This window comes from Pseudophryne corroboree, chromosome 2 (assembly GCF_028390025.1).
Source record: "Pseudophryne corroboree isolate aPseCor3 chromosome 2, aPseCor3.hap2, whole genome shotgun sequence".
NCBI lineage: Eukaryota > Metazoa > Chordata > Amphibia > Anura > Myobatrachidae > Pseudophryne > Pseudophryne corroboree.
The window spans coordinates 114,888,487-114,902,431 of record NC_086445.1 but is presented as its reverse complement, the minus strand read 5'-3'; the positions used below and the strand labels follow the sequence as shown (position 1 = coordinate 114,902,431).

General features: G+C 45.5%; 1 protein-coding gene across 1 annotated transcript in view; it reads right to left on the bottom strand.

The window, feature by feature from the left end:
• Positions 1 to 13,945, bottom strand: part of LOC134990454 (transient receptor potential cation channel subfamily M member 2-like) — a 220,330-nt gene that overhangs the window by 37,017 nt on the left and 169,368 nt on the right. Inside the window, exons 18-22 of the mRNA XM_063950688.1 lie at positions 13,246 to 13,381; positions 11,757 to 11,928; positions 8,681 to 8,861; positions 7,260 to 7,438; positions 7,042 to 7,174 (exon numbers count right to left, since the gene is read on the bottom strand). Of these exons, the coding sequence (XP_063806758.1) occupies positions 7,042 to 7,174; positions 7,260 to 7,438; positions 8,681 to 8,861; positions 11,757 to 11,928; positions 13,246 to 13,381 (801 nt within the window). The remainder of the gene's footprint in view (positions 1 to 7,041; positions 7,175 to 7,259; positions 7,439 to 8,680; positions 8,862 to 11,756; positions 11,929 to 13,245; positions 13,382 to 13,945) is intronic.

Below are 13,945 nucleotides of genomic sequence, written 5' to 3'. Positions count from 1 at the left end.
CATCGACTCTCCTTTCATCCTAGAGGTGGATGCCTCCTCCGTTGGAGTAGGAGCGGTGTTATCTCAGAGGGCTAAAGATGGCCATTTACATCCTTGCAGTTTCTTCTCACGGACGTTCTCCCCAGCGGAGCGCAACTATGCCATTGGCGACCAGGAGTTGCTAGCCATCAAGCTCGCTCTAGAGGAGTGGAGATATCTGTTGGAGGGAGCTTCTCATTCAATCACCATCCTTACAGACCACAAGAACCTTCTATATCTGAAAGGCGCACAATGTCTCAACCCTCGTCAGGCCAGATGGGCACTTTTCTTTTCCAGGTTCGACTTTAAACTCCAGTTCTGTCCGGGCTCTCAGAATCGCAAGGCCGATGCCCTTTCCCGCTCATGGGAGCAAGAAAATGAGTCAGAGTCTTCAGACAAGCATCCTATTATAAGTCCGTTGGCATTCTCCACGGTAGGGATGGACTCTACGCCCCCATCAGGGAAAAGTTTTGTGAAGCCGACACTAAGGAAGAAGCTCATGCATTGGGCCCATGCTTCCCGCTTTGCCGGACATACAGGTATCCAAAAAACCCTGGAGTTTATCTCTAGGTCCTATTGGTGGCCAACTCTGAAAAAGGACGTTTTGGAGTTTATTGCATCTTGCCCAAAGTGTGCTCAACATAAAGTATCCCGCCAGTCGCCTGCGGGGCAACTGGTTCCACTATCTGTTCCCCGTCGACCATGGACCCATTTGTCGATGGATTTTATTACAGATTTGCCCATGTGCAACAAGTTTAATACCATCTGGGTGGTAGTTGACCGGTTCACCAAGATGGCACACTTCATTCCTCTCACCGGTCTTCCGTCAGCTTCCAAGTTGGCTCAAGTATTCATACAAGAGATCTTTCGACTCCACGGTCTTCCAGAAGAAATTATCTCAGATCGAGGAGTTCAATTCACAGCCAAATTCTGGCGAAGTTTATGTCAAGCCCTCCAAGTCAAGCTAAAGTTTTCCACGGCTTACCATCCTCAGACCAATGGTCAAACTGAGAGGGTGAATCAGGACTTGGAGTCCTTCCTCCGCATCTATGTGTCCTCCTCTCAAGATGACTGGGTTCAATTACTTCCCTGGGCCGAGTTCTGTCATAACAACCAGTATCATTCTTCATCTTCTTCAACACCATTCTTCACCAACTTTGGATTCCACCCTAAAGTCCCTGAGTTCCAACCGCTTCCAGCAACTTCTGTTCCCGCAGTGGATATCACCTTGCATCAGTTTGCCAATATCTGGAAGAGCGTACGATCAGCTCTGCTCAAGGCATCGTTCAGGTACAAGAAGTTTGCGGATATGAAGCGTCGAGCAGTTCCTGCTCTCAAGGTGGGTGATCGGGTATGGTTATCCACGAAGAATTTGAGGTTAAGAGTTCCCAGTATGAAGTTTGCACCTCGCTACATCGGTCCTTTTAAAATTGATCAAGTCATCAATCCTGTTGCTTACAGACTCCAGTTGCCTCCCTTCTTAAAGATACCCAGGACATTCCATGTTTCCTTGTTGAAACCGCTAATCTTGAATCGGTTTCATTCCTCACTTCCTCCAACTCCGAAAGTCCAAACTCAACGAGGCGTTGAGTATGAAGTAGCCAAGATCCTGGACTCACGTCACCGTTACGGTCAACTTCAGTATCTTATTGACTGGAAGGGTTATGGCCCTGAGGAACGTTCATGGACCAATGCTTCTGATGTCCATGCTTCTGCCTTGGTCCGGAGATTCCATTCCAAGTTTCCTCAAAAGCCAAAGAAGTGTCCTGGGGCCACTCCTAAAGGGGGGGGTGCTGTCACGATCCGGGTATCTGGACGCCATTTCTTACCTATCAGATGCCTCCTAAGGCTGGCTCAGCGCTCCAGGACCGGATCCCATCTGTTATCCTGATGTGCACATTCCCGCATCCTCTCCTGTCTCTCTGGACGCAGTCACAGTAACGCCTTATACATCTGGCATGGCGTCTCCCGCGGCCTCCGCCGCCGTCCCTGAGCTTCTGCATTCAGAGTGGCGATTACGTCAGCCGCGGCCTCCGCTGTGTCCGCGTGGTCGGATGTGCATCTGTCAGCCTGGCGTCTCCTGTCTCCGGTGGCCGGCGCCACCATTACTGTTTTCCAGACCACATGGATTACAATCCAAACTTCCCTCCAAGTGTCTGCATGGGCGCAGCCATCTTGGATTCTGTCAGCTGATCATTCCTACCAATCCGTTGTCAGTATTATTAATTTGCATAATTGCCTAGCCAATGCCTTCCTTGCTGCAGGTATAAATAGGTTGTGCCTGAGCAAGGAAGGCGTCAGTGCTTTGGTTGTCAAACCTAGTTCCAGTTTGTCTCTCTTCTGTGAATGTCTTCCAGGTTCCAGCTCCTGTCTCCAGACTTCTGCTATAGAGACCCGCACCAGCATTCCATCTGCGGTGTAGCCTGACTCTCCGATCCATTCTGGACTCACCTGTTTCCAGCTACAACATCACCTGCTTCCAGCTCAGCTTCCAGCAGTGTACAGCTTCTCTTAAAGGGCCGGTGTCCTTTCTGCAGTTTACCACTCTCCACCGGTATTATTATTTCTCCGCTCTCAAATTCTACATTTCATCTACATTGCATCGCTCTCAAGCTTTATTTATTATTTAACTGGTTCCAGCCAGTATCCACTCCGTGCCAACACCTGTCTGGTTCTAACCAGTACCCACAGCAGCATTTTATCTACAGCAGTCCAGCTTTCCCTGGAACACCAGCTGGTACGACCCTGGGCTTTCCTCATTGCTACAGTTGAGCCTGGTAAGGACTTTCCAACTTGCAGATAATAAGAACTGTCTCATACCACCAGAGCTCTGTGGCCCCTGCCACCCTGTAGTACCCAGGAACTGTATTATTATTTCTCTGCTGATTTTTATGTTACTTTTTACTGCTACTGTGATGCATGGAGTTTGTCATAAATAAATATCATTGACTTTTACTCAAGTTGTCGTGGTCACGCCTTCGGGCGGTTTCTCTTCATGTTACTTACATGTCCAGGGGTCTGATACAACCTCCCAGGTTCCGGTACATCTCAGCCCCTACAACTGAGGCTGCCTTCCGTCAGCTCAGGCCCTCAGTTGTGACAGTGAGATAGTGAAACCTTTGTTTTTTGATGGCTCAATGTACATAAACTTTGTTTAATACACAAAGTTATTAAAAATATTGTATTAAATGACCTTCAGGCTGTGTGTATAAGGTGTATATGAAACATAAATGAATTGTGTGAATGTAGACACACTTTGTTTAATGCACAAAGTTATAAAAAATATTGGCTAAAATTACCCTCAGGCTGTGTGTATAAGGTGTATATGATACATAAATGCATTCTGTGCTTAGATTTAGGTCCTATCACCATGATATCTCATTATGGTATGCAATTATTCCAAAATACGGAAAAATCCGATATCCAAAATACCTCTGGTCCCAAGCGTTTTGGATAAGGGATACTTAACCTGTACTGATATTTATTGTAATATAATAGTGGTGGTTTTTACTATTCTCCATATAAGTGCTTAGTGAGGGATCATCCCCCCCCCCCCCCCCCCCGTTTTTGGGCTCGTAATATGTAATGTCGTAAAAGAAAAACATTACCTACCCCTATTCAAGAGCAATGTCTGAAAGCCATAAGACTATTCCAGATCTGAGAGCTAATTAACCTACAAGTATATATTTGGAGTGTTGGAGGGTACCCACGCAACTACGGGGAGAATATACAAACTCCACACAGTTAGGGCCGTGGTGGGAATCAAATCCATGACCTCAGTGCTGTGAGGCAAGTAATGCTAACCGTTACACCATCCGTACTGCCCCAACATGTTAAACAGGAATTCACAAACCAAATCACGCCATCTCACCATCGGACCCAACATTGTTGGATTAACATTGACATCACTGCAAATCATGAATTTACTAAGATTTACTCACACAAAAATTGCAACAGAATTCACTAAACCAATACAATTAAAAATAAAGTATGTCACATGAAGCCTGCATGGATCAGTGCTTTTATGTTTTAAGTGAATGAAAGGGTCAATTTTATAAATAAAATGACGTGAACCAGCACCGGGCTGAGTGAGCTGGTCATATTTCAGGAAAAGAAGGGGGAAAAATGCATAGGGGTCCTTTGTATTTCCAGGACAAGCACTGAGCTATTACTACTGGGGGGTTAATGTCACAGCCGGAGGACACACTTGACAGGGTTCCCTGGGCAAAACATTAATGCCTCCCAACTAGTCACTTCAGCCTTCGGATTCCTCAGAAAGTGGGGACACCCTGAATAAAAGGGTTTCCCACACGAGGATCGCTCAGGGCAGTGGGTGCCTGTTTAATAAGCTTTGAATTTGTAAAAAGTAGAAATAATAATATTTTTACAGGAGTACTACAGGTCCGAGCAAGCCCACTCACATGCTGGTACTTGAAGAACCACAAATACCACCATGCATATTATTAAGGGCCCACTGGAACCTATAGTTCTTCTGTAAAAGAAATGTTAAAATAACCACAAGACACACACACACACACACACACACACACACACACACACACACACCATAGACAGTAAAACTGTAATACATACACTCACATATACTCACCTTGTCCCTGGCGTGGTCGGTCTTCTTGTCTAGTAGAACCCCGCTACATGTGTGGGCAAAAAATATGCATACTCACCTACCCTTGTTCAGGTTGGTCCTCTTGTCCATGTAGGCATCCAGGGGGTTAAAAAATAAAAAAACAAAAGCACATGATCCATGCCAGAAACAAGCCTCACTGTTTGTACATGCTGTACATACAGTGCAGTTCCCATTAGTGACGGAACCCATGGGAGTTCTGTCACTTGCAGAGCCACCAGCAAATCTGCAGCCATTACAGTGGGAACAGGCCACTGATTGGCTGTGAGTGGCCTGACTGTCAGTCAACAGCCAGGTTGCTGTTGATTCCGATCACCATCAGACGACGCAACTCAGCCCAACACAATTCCTAGTAATTTCATTATTTGATGCGGAAAATGTTCTGCCGATAAAGTGCGATTATGGATCACAGCCAGACACGATTCTTTGTAAATTTCCCACACAATGGATTATGCACCAAATGACAGATTCAGCAATCAACCAGGAAAAAGGAAGCGCAGCTATGGATACTGGGACCAGGAACTGATAAGATACAAGTTGTACTGTCAATGAGCAAGTGCAAGTTAGGGGTTTAAATAGGGTGTTCTGATCAGTCTTTGTTGCCTCTGGTCAGGTGGAAGCTAGCCCCTCTGTGATTGGGAGAAACCAGAATCAGCTGATCAATCCTACATGAAGGCGCGCATGCATTGCAGAAGTTAGAAATAGGTGCAAAATGACCAGCAGCTAACCAGGCTCAATATGTTGATGTTTACAGGCCAGTGGGAGCACCCCAAAGCACTTGAAGCTATAGTGGCTGATTTGGAAGGAGGGAGTCCGATTTGTGACACAGATATTCCTACAAATATCCATCCTTGCCAGACTGGATGAATTCCCAGGTGACATTTCTGCTATAAGGTAGTAGTCATGATTGTAGCATCTGTGGTGCATGTTTGTAAAGGATCCCAAACATCAGCAATCAATTGGGGCAATTTGCTGTTTTGCAGATGAATGTGCAAATAATTCTGCAATGTATGGGGTTCACATATCGTGGATTCAGACCAAAAATCAATTGCGATTGTTAAATCAGGTAGTCCACATATCAATTTCAGCTGTAGATTGCTAGTGTATGGTAACAAGCAAATGGAGTACTTTCAGGTGAGCGCAGTACTGAAAATAGTGCTGCCTGGGTCCAATATAGAGGAGATAAACACTAATCTCCAAAAGGTACAATCAGAAAAAAGGTAATATAGGACCCCTGGCGCACAATAATCATAGATGCTAATTAGTACTTTTTAATTAGTACTTTTTAGTACTAAATAATTGAACCAACATGTGCAAATTTTAAATACACAAAAAACTCAATATTTTATTAAAACACAATCCCAGACTGGGTATGGTACATAATACACAATAAAAACAAAAGTGCAAGTTGGGGTGAGGTAGATGGGAACCAGGTAACTTAGTGAAAGTGCTTTCAGTGCTTTGAGTCCTCCTTAAATAGAAAACAATCTCTCACCATAGTCCGTAGTTGCGGTGGGCTAGCTTAAGAAGGTAGTAATTTGGACAAGGAACAGTGAGGGGTGTATTTCGGGACAGGAGACTTTAAGCTGATATGCACAGTGCGGTGGTGCTGGGCCATTCAGCCTAGGACCCCAGCTACCTTCTTAAGCTAGCCCACCGCCGCAACTACGGACTATGGTGAGAGATTGTTTTCTATTTAAGGAGGACTCAAAGCACTGAAAGCACTTTCACTAAGTTACCTGGTTCCCATCTACCTTACCCCAACTTGTACTTTTGTTTTTATTGTGTATTATGTACCATACCCAGTCTGGGATTGTGTTTTAATAAAATATTGAGTTTTTTGTGTATTTAAAATTTGCACATGTTGGTTCAATTATTTAGTACTAAAAAGTACTAATTAAAAAGTACTAATTAGCATCTATGATTATTGTGCGCCAGGGGTCCTATATTACCTTTTTTCTGAGTGTATGGTAACAATCAGCAGATTTGCAGACCGATTGTAGTAAACTGATGAGCCTTTCAAGACTGGCAGATCTGTATTTGCCGAAAATGATCTGCAAATCACTGAAAAATATCTGTAATATATGGGAGCAGATTGGGGGATTGGGGAATTTTTAAACCTGGGGAAAAATCTGCAAATTGATTTTTTTTTGTGATTGCTGTATGGGGGCCTTAACACACAGATAACCAGGTATGAGTTCCCGGTCTAATGGCTGAGAGATAAAATGAATGGCACTCCACGTGCACTGTGTGAACGAATATACTCACCAGAAATCAGACACTTTTAACCTTCCCCAGAGAGCTGTACAGTAGTGGGAGTATTATGAAACATTTCAACCTTTACAACATAACATTAGGCTCAGATTTGGTGATTTTACCTCTCGGCTATTTCCTTCACCACATATTCATGGCTCTGCTGTTTTTGCTGTTGCCGCATTTCCCAGTAGTTGTCCTTCATGTAAGATTCCCAGTACAGCAGCGATGACTTGTCATCTTCCTTGAACTTGCATCCTACAAGGATAATGTGTGACAATTTTTCCAACCTATCTAATTATTACAGGGCTTAATCCCACTCTAATGGCACTTTCACACTCACTCAGCAATTTGTCCCTTGTCAATGGTTCACCAAAGGTGTATTTCAGGGCAAGGTACAGATGAGCAAGCAGGATGAATGGTGGTGGAACAACCGGGCATTCATTGTATTCTTTTATTAAATCAATGCGATAAAACTTCCAGACCTGATCTGACTGACTCTGAATGTCTTCGAATGTGTAACTGGGACAGGAAAAAGTAAAAAGAACAAACATTGAAAATTCACCATGTTCTTCTCAATATTAAATCTGTACAGGAGTTGTGTATAGAGGTGGGAGCACTGGAACCTTGGTGGTCATTCTAAGGTGATCGCTAGCTGTATTCGTTCGCTGTGCAGCGATGAGGTAAAAAAATGGCACTTCTGCGCATGCGTATGTGGCGCAATGTGCACGCGCTGCGTACTATTACAACGAATTAAGTAGTTTTACACAGAGTCTAGCAATGCTTTTCAGTCGCACAGGCAGCCGCAGAGTAATTGACATGAAGTGGGCGTTTCTGGGTGTCAACTGACCGTTTTCAGGGAGTGTTCGGAAAAATGCAGGTGTGCCAGGAACAACGCAGGTGTGGCTGGGCAAACGCAGGGCGTGTTTGTGACGTCAAATCAGGAACCGAACGGTCTGAAGTGATCGCAAGCGCTGAGTAGGTCTGAAGCTACTCTGAAACTGCACTAAATAATTTTGTAGCCGCTCTGCGATCCTTTCGTTCTCACTTCTGCTAAGCTAAAATACACTCCCAGTGGGCGGCGGCATAGCGTTTGCACAGCTGCTAAAAACTGCTAGCGAGCGATCAACTCGGAATGACCACCCTTATCCCTTCCTTATACAGTAACAAATAATGGGACCTTATCATATCTTTGGTATGTGGTTGTTAGGTCGAATGCACTTAGGTCGGCAGTCAATAGGTTGACCACTATTGGTCGACATGGCAAGTTCGACATTGACAAAATGTCGACATGGCAAAGGTCAACAAATGAAAAGGTAGACATGAGTTTTTCATATTTTTTTTCATACTTTACAATCCACGTGGACTACGATTGGGAATAGTAACCTGTACCGAACGGAACAAGGAACCTTGCCTGCAGCATGGAGAGCAAAGTGAGCGCAGAAAGAGGACGGGAAGCACTTATTAGGGTTTCGGCTGATTTTCCAGAATAAACGACACCCAAAAAAGTAAAAAAACTCATGTCGACCTTTACCTGTGGCAACCATTTTCATGGCGACCTTTAGTCCAGGTTGACCTTTTTCCTGTGTTGAGCTAGCGCATTTCGACTAATACTGGTCGGCCTAGTTAGGGTAACACTTTTATTAACACTTCTATTTTTGAAAGCTTTCTTACTTTGCAGCATTATTTCCACACCTGACTAAAACTTTTGCACAGTACTATATGAGAATCACAACAGACAAAACATGGAGGAATTCGTCTTACCTGAACATTGCAATCAACAGGTTGAGCAGAAGAATGTTGGCGAGAAGGAGATACAAACACATCAAAATTATGATCAGCCATTCTGGAAATAGAGCGTTGCCAGAACCATCATTGTAAACACATTTAGGCAGAGTAGAATTAATGCCATTTTGGGAACATTCTGTAGGGTTAAAGTTCAAACCTGAAGAAAAAATAAGAATACAATTCTATTATTGTCTTCTTCATCTTCTACATCTTGTGAGTTGTATGTACAGCCGGATACTCTGGGCCTGATGGTAAATTGGACAGACGTATGGTGTGCTTGATCCTGCACTGGATGCGTGTGAAAAAAGGTGAATATTTGCAGAATGTCTGCACCCTGTAGTGCCTCCCCACCCCAGTTACCCCCTAGTCATATAACCCGTGCACACATGCACCATTCTATACTAGGTGCAGAAGCGCAACCTGGAAAAAGACATATTAATGATTATGGGTGTTATTCAGAGATGGATGCAGGTCTTGCTTCCCGCTGCGAGATCTGTGTCCATCTCCTCACATGCTGGGGGTCGCTCAACACAGGGCAAGGCCGTCCAGCATGTGTGTGTCGCCGCCTCATGATACATCCGCTGTTTAATTGCGGATGCATCGATTTAAGGTCGACCCCTGCCCGCTCACAGAGCCGGATTAAGGGGGGGTCACAGGGGGTACATTACCCTGGGCCCCCCTGCTGCTAGGGGCCCCACAGTTCAGTGTGCAGCTGCAGTGCAAAGTACACTGCAAGCTGCATAAAGTCCAAAGAAAGCAGAGGAAAAGTGCAGAGAGATGGAATCCGAGCCGGGGGGCGGGGCTACACGGCACTGCTTTCAGTTTCACAGTGCAGGTAGCATGTGAGAGGAGGGAGGAGAGAAGGCAGTAGGAGGCGGAGCAGCTACAGACATGTGCCCACGGCCCACCCTGTCAGTGTGTGATAGTGAGGTAAGACTAGGGAGGAGCACTCTACAGTATATGTATAATATATGTATAAGTGTGTGATTGATTGTGGTAGGTGTATATGTTTCTGACTGTGTGTGACAAATATATATGTGTATAAGTGTGTGACTATGTGAATGTACGTGTCTGTGTGAATGTATGTGTATAAGTGTGTAACTGTCAGTGTGTAACAGTATATATGCATGTGTATACGTGTGAGACTATGTATGCTTATATGTGTTTATATATATATATATATATATACTGTATATGTGTGTGTGTGTGTGTGTGTGTGTGTGTGTGTGTGTATATATATTTTGTGTGTGTGTGTATATCTACATGAGTATGAACGCATGCATTTCCTGCCAACCATCATGTTTTGGAGGGACCGTCCTGTTTTTCGGAAACTGTCCCACCTGTGGGCTGGAGAAAAGGTAGGGAGGGATCACTCCCACCTGCTGTGTGTATGATGCTGGGGGCAGCACAGCTGCTGGTTAAGTGATGTGCATGCCCCCTGCGTGAAGTGAATTTTTTGCGTGACGTGTGTCCATGCTCCTTGTTTATGTACACGCAGAAGGCTTGTGCACTATGGTGGTCATTCTGAGTTCGCTCGCTAGCAGTTTTTAGCAGCCGTGCAAACGCTATGGGAGTGTATTATAGCTTAGCAGAAGTGCGAACGAAAGGATCGCAGAGCGGCTACAAAATTTTTATGTGCACTTTTAGACTAGCTCAAAACCTACTCAGCGCTTGCAATGACTTCAGACAGTTTAGTTTTGTTTTGACGTCACAAACACGCCCTGCGTTCGCCCAGCGACGCCTGCATTTTTCCTGGCACGCCTGCGTTTTTCTGAACACTCCCTGAAAACGGTCAGTTGACACCCAGAAACGCCCTCTTCCTGTCAATCACTCTGCGGCCAGCAGTGCGACTGAAAAGCTTCGCTAGACCCTGTGTGAAACTACTTTGTTTGTTGTAATAGTACGATGCGCGTCCGTATTGCGCCGCATACGCAGAAGTGCCGTTTTTTTGCCTCATCTCTGCACAGTGAACGAATGCAGCTAGCGAACAACTCGGAATGACCACCTATGGCTCTTATTGAGATGTGGATGAGTAGCGGTTCATGCAGCAAAGTACCGATGTTCAGTACTTTGTGCATGGACCAGACCCGTACTACATGTGCGCAGTATGGGTCTGTGGCGCCAGACATAAGGCGGCATCAGACAGTCAGAGATTGACAGTCTGATGCCATTTGGGGACAGCGACGGCCTCCATTTCTCCAAACAGAGGCGTGTCTCCGGGGACACAGTAGGCCAGGATCTCTGTCAGAGGATGGATATTTCCTGGCCTCTTGGTAGGTATTGTGGCGGGCGGCTTGCGCAACCCCTTGGGTCACGCAGCCAGCCAATGCTTGTCGGGATTTAGGGGGCTCAGGATGTAGCCATCAGTATTGTGACCAACTAAATCCCCATTCTTGGACATAGTTCATATCAGTAATGCAGGTGGAGGAATGACACCTACTGCTGCATTACCACATTAGTGCTATCGCTGCTGCTTTTATGTAAGCAGCAGCGATAGCTACTCCGTCCACATCTGAATGAGGGCCCCCCAGTCTTAAATGCCCCGGGCCCCCCAAAGCCTTAATCCAGCTCTGCCCGCGCAGCCTGGCTACGCTGGCAGGCAGTCCACAGGCTTTTTTTCTATGGGAGAGGCTGCATGTGAAAACACTCGCAACACTCCCCTGTTCTGGCCAGCGTGCCCCTGCAACGCCAAAATTCCACCACCTGAATGCCCACCGCTGTCAATCACCTTGGGGCCGCATCCGCAAGGAAAAGAGTCACAGATCTGTACGGGACGCGGCCGCTGTGTACAGAGGCGCGGTTGGGTCCATCTATGAATCGGCCCCTATATTCAGCTCTGTCACCGACATTAGCATCAACATGTCCTCCCTGAGAACCACCCATTACAGCCCATCTTTGTCTCTTCAGTGTACTTACATGCGGATAGCTCCGGAGCATGCATAGCATGAAATATGCAACATATTCCCCGCATATAGTCTTACGTTCTTCTCAGCATAATCCCTTGTATCATTTATGCCATGAAATCACAGCCATGACCAGTCAGATAACTTACTGTCCATGTCTGATGGAAGATGCCCAAAAAGTGTTAGGTACGGATAGTAGACAACATTCCGAAAGATCCAGCTTAGCCTTGTTTCATTGGTAGTTAGAATCGCCTGCTTTGCCACCCCATAGGATACAATAAAAATAGCCAAAAGGAAGAGGAAGAAGAACATGTCCTTCACCTGGAGAAAGCAAATCAGTAACAAGAACACTTATTACTTACAATGGGACAGACAACATCTTATGTCTTGTCGGCAAAGATGTGCAAAGTTGCAGCTAAATTCTTGGTAAATGTAGAACTGTCTATAGTACATACAGTAGGCGTGACTTTCAAGAGATACAACCTATCTGCCCTTCATTGGCTTCCTCCTCCTGCAGGATCTCAACATGGATCTAAAGGCGTAATTCCAAGTTGATCGCAGCAGGATTTTTGTTAGCAGTTGGGCAAAACCATGTGCACTGCAGGGGAGGCAGATAAAACATGTGCAGAGAGAGTTAGATTTGGGGGGGTTATTTTGTTTCTGTGCAGGGTAAATACTGGCTGCTTTATTTTTACACTGCAAATTAGATTGCAAATTGAACACACCCCACCCAAATCTATCTCTCTCTGCACATGTTATATCTGCCTCCCCTGCAGTGCACATGGGCCCTCATTCCGAGTTGTTCGCTCGCAAGCTGCTTTTAGCAGCATTGCACACGCTAAGCCGCCGCCTACTGGGAGTGAATTTTAGCTTAGCAAAATTGCGAACGAAGTATTCGCAATATTGCGAAAAGATTTTTCTGTGCAGTTTCTGAGTAGCTCGAGACTTACTCTTCCAGTGCGATCAGTTCAGTGCTTGTCGTTCCTGGTTTGACGTCACAAACACACCCAGCGTTCGCGCAGACACTCCCCCGTTTCTCCAGCCACTCCCGCATTTTTCCCAGAAACGGCAGCGTTTGTTCACACACTCCCATAAAACGGCCAGTTTCCGCCCAGAAACACCCACTTCCTGTCAATCACACTACGATCACCAGTACAAAGAAAAAACCTCGTAATGCCGTGAGTAAAATACCAAACTTCTTAGCAAATTTACTTGGCGCAGTCGCAGTGCGAACATTGCGCATGCGCAGTTTGCGGAAAATCGCTGCGATGCGATGAAAAAGAACGAGCGAACAACTCGGAATGACCCCCATGGTTTTGCCCAACTGCTAACAAAAATCCTGCTGCGATCAACTTGGAATTACCCCCTAAGTTTCCATGCAAATACCACTGCGTTAAGTATAGCGGTGAGGGGCAGGGGTGGGGGTGGTTGGGAGGTGTTCGGGGGTGTGGAATTCCAGGTGGAAACAAATAGAGATATCAATGCCAAACACTTAGAACTAATTATGGAATGACGTTCACATTCCTGCTGCCAAATTAGAAGGTGATTATTTCACAGAAAATTTTCAAATATGAGGATAACTGATACAAAACATACTATAATCACAGTCTGTGGAGACTGTTCAGAGAGATATCTTACCATTCGATGAATAATGATAATCTTAGGACCCAGAACTTTGCTGATGGTGAAGATATGCATCAGACGAATACACAATATCATGAAGTCCAGAGACAAGAATACTCGGCCCAGATAAACAGTATCAGTGCAAACCAATCTAGTAGAGTAATAGATTCAATAGAAAAATGATTATATGTTAACAGTTACAATATTCTTGCACTCCCTTTCTCTAGTCAGATAGATTACTGACAGTGAAAAAATCACAGAGTCAGTTTAAATTCCTGCTCACACTCGCCCACTGTATACAGGCCAGTGCCATTTCTAGTGGCGCACAAACCGTGCGACTGCACGGGGCGCCCGTCGTGGCACTTTTCCTGTTCTTGACTGCTCTCCCTCCTCCTCACCATAGTACTCCACTCGGGGGGCGGAGTGTCATGGCATGACGTGTGTGCAACGCATTACTATGCAAAACTCCGGCCCCGGAGCGGAGTACTATGGCGGGGAGAAGGGGGAGCAGAAGAGCTGGCGGACTGGCGCCGGCGCACACCCCTAACAATGAGCATTACATTACACACCCCTGGCAATGACATTACCCATAGCAATGAGCATTTCACATCCCTGGCAATTACATTACCCCTGGCAACTAGCATTACACACCCCTGGTAACTAGCACTACACACCCCTGGCAATGGGCATTACCCCTGGCAACAAGCATTATACA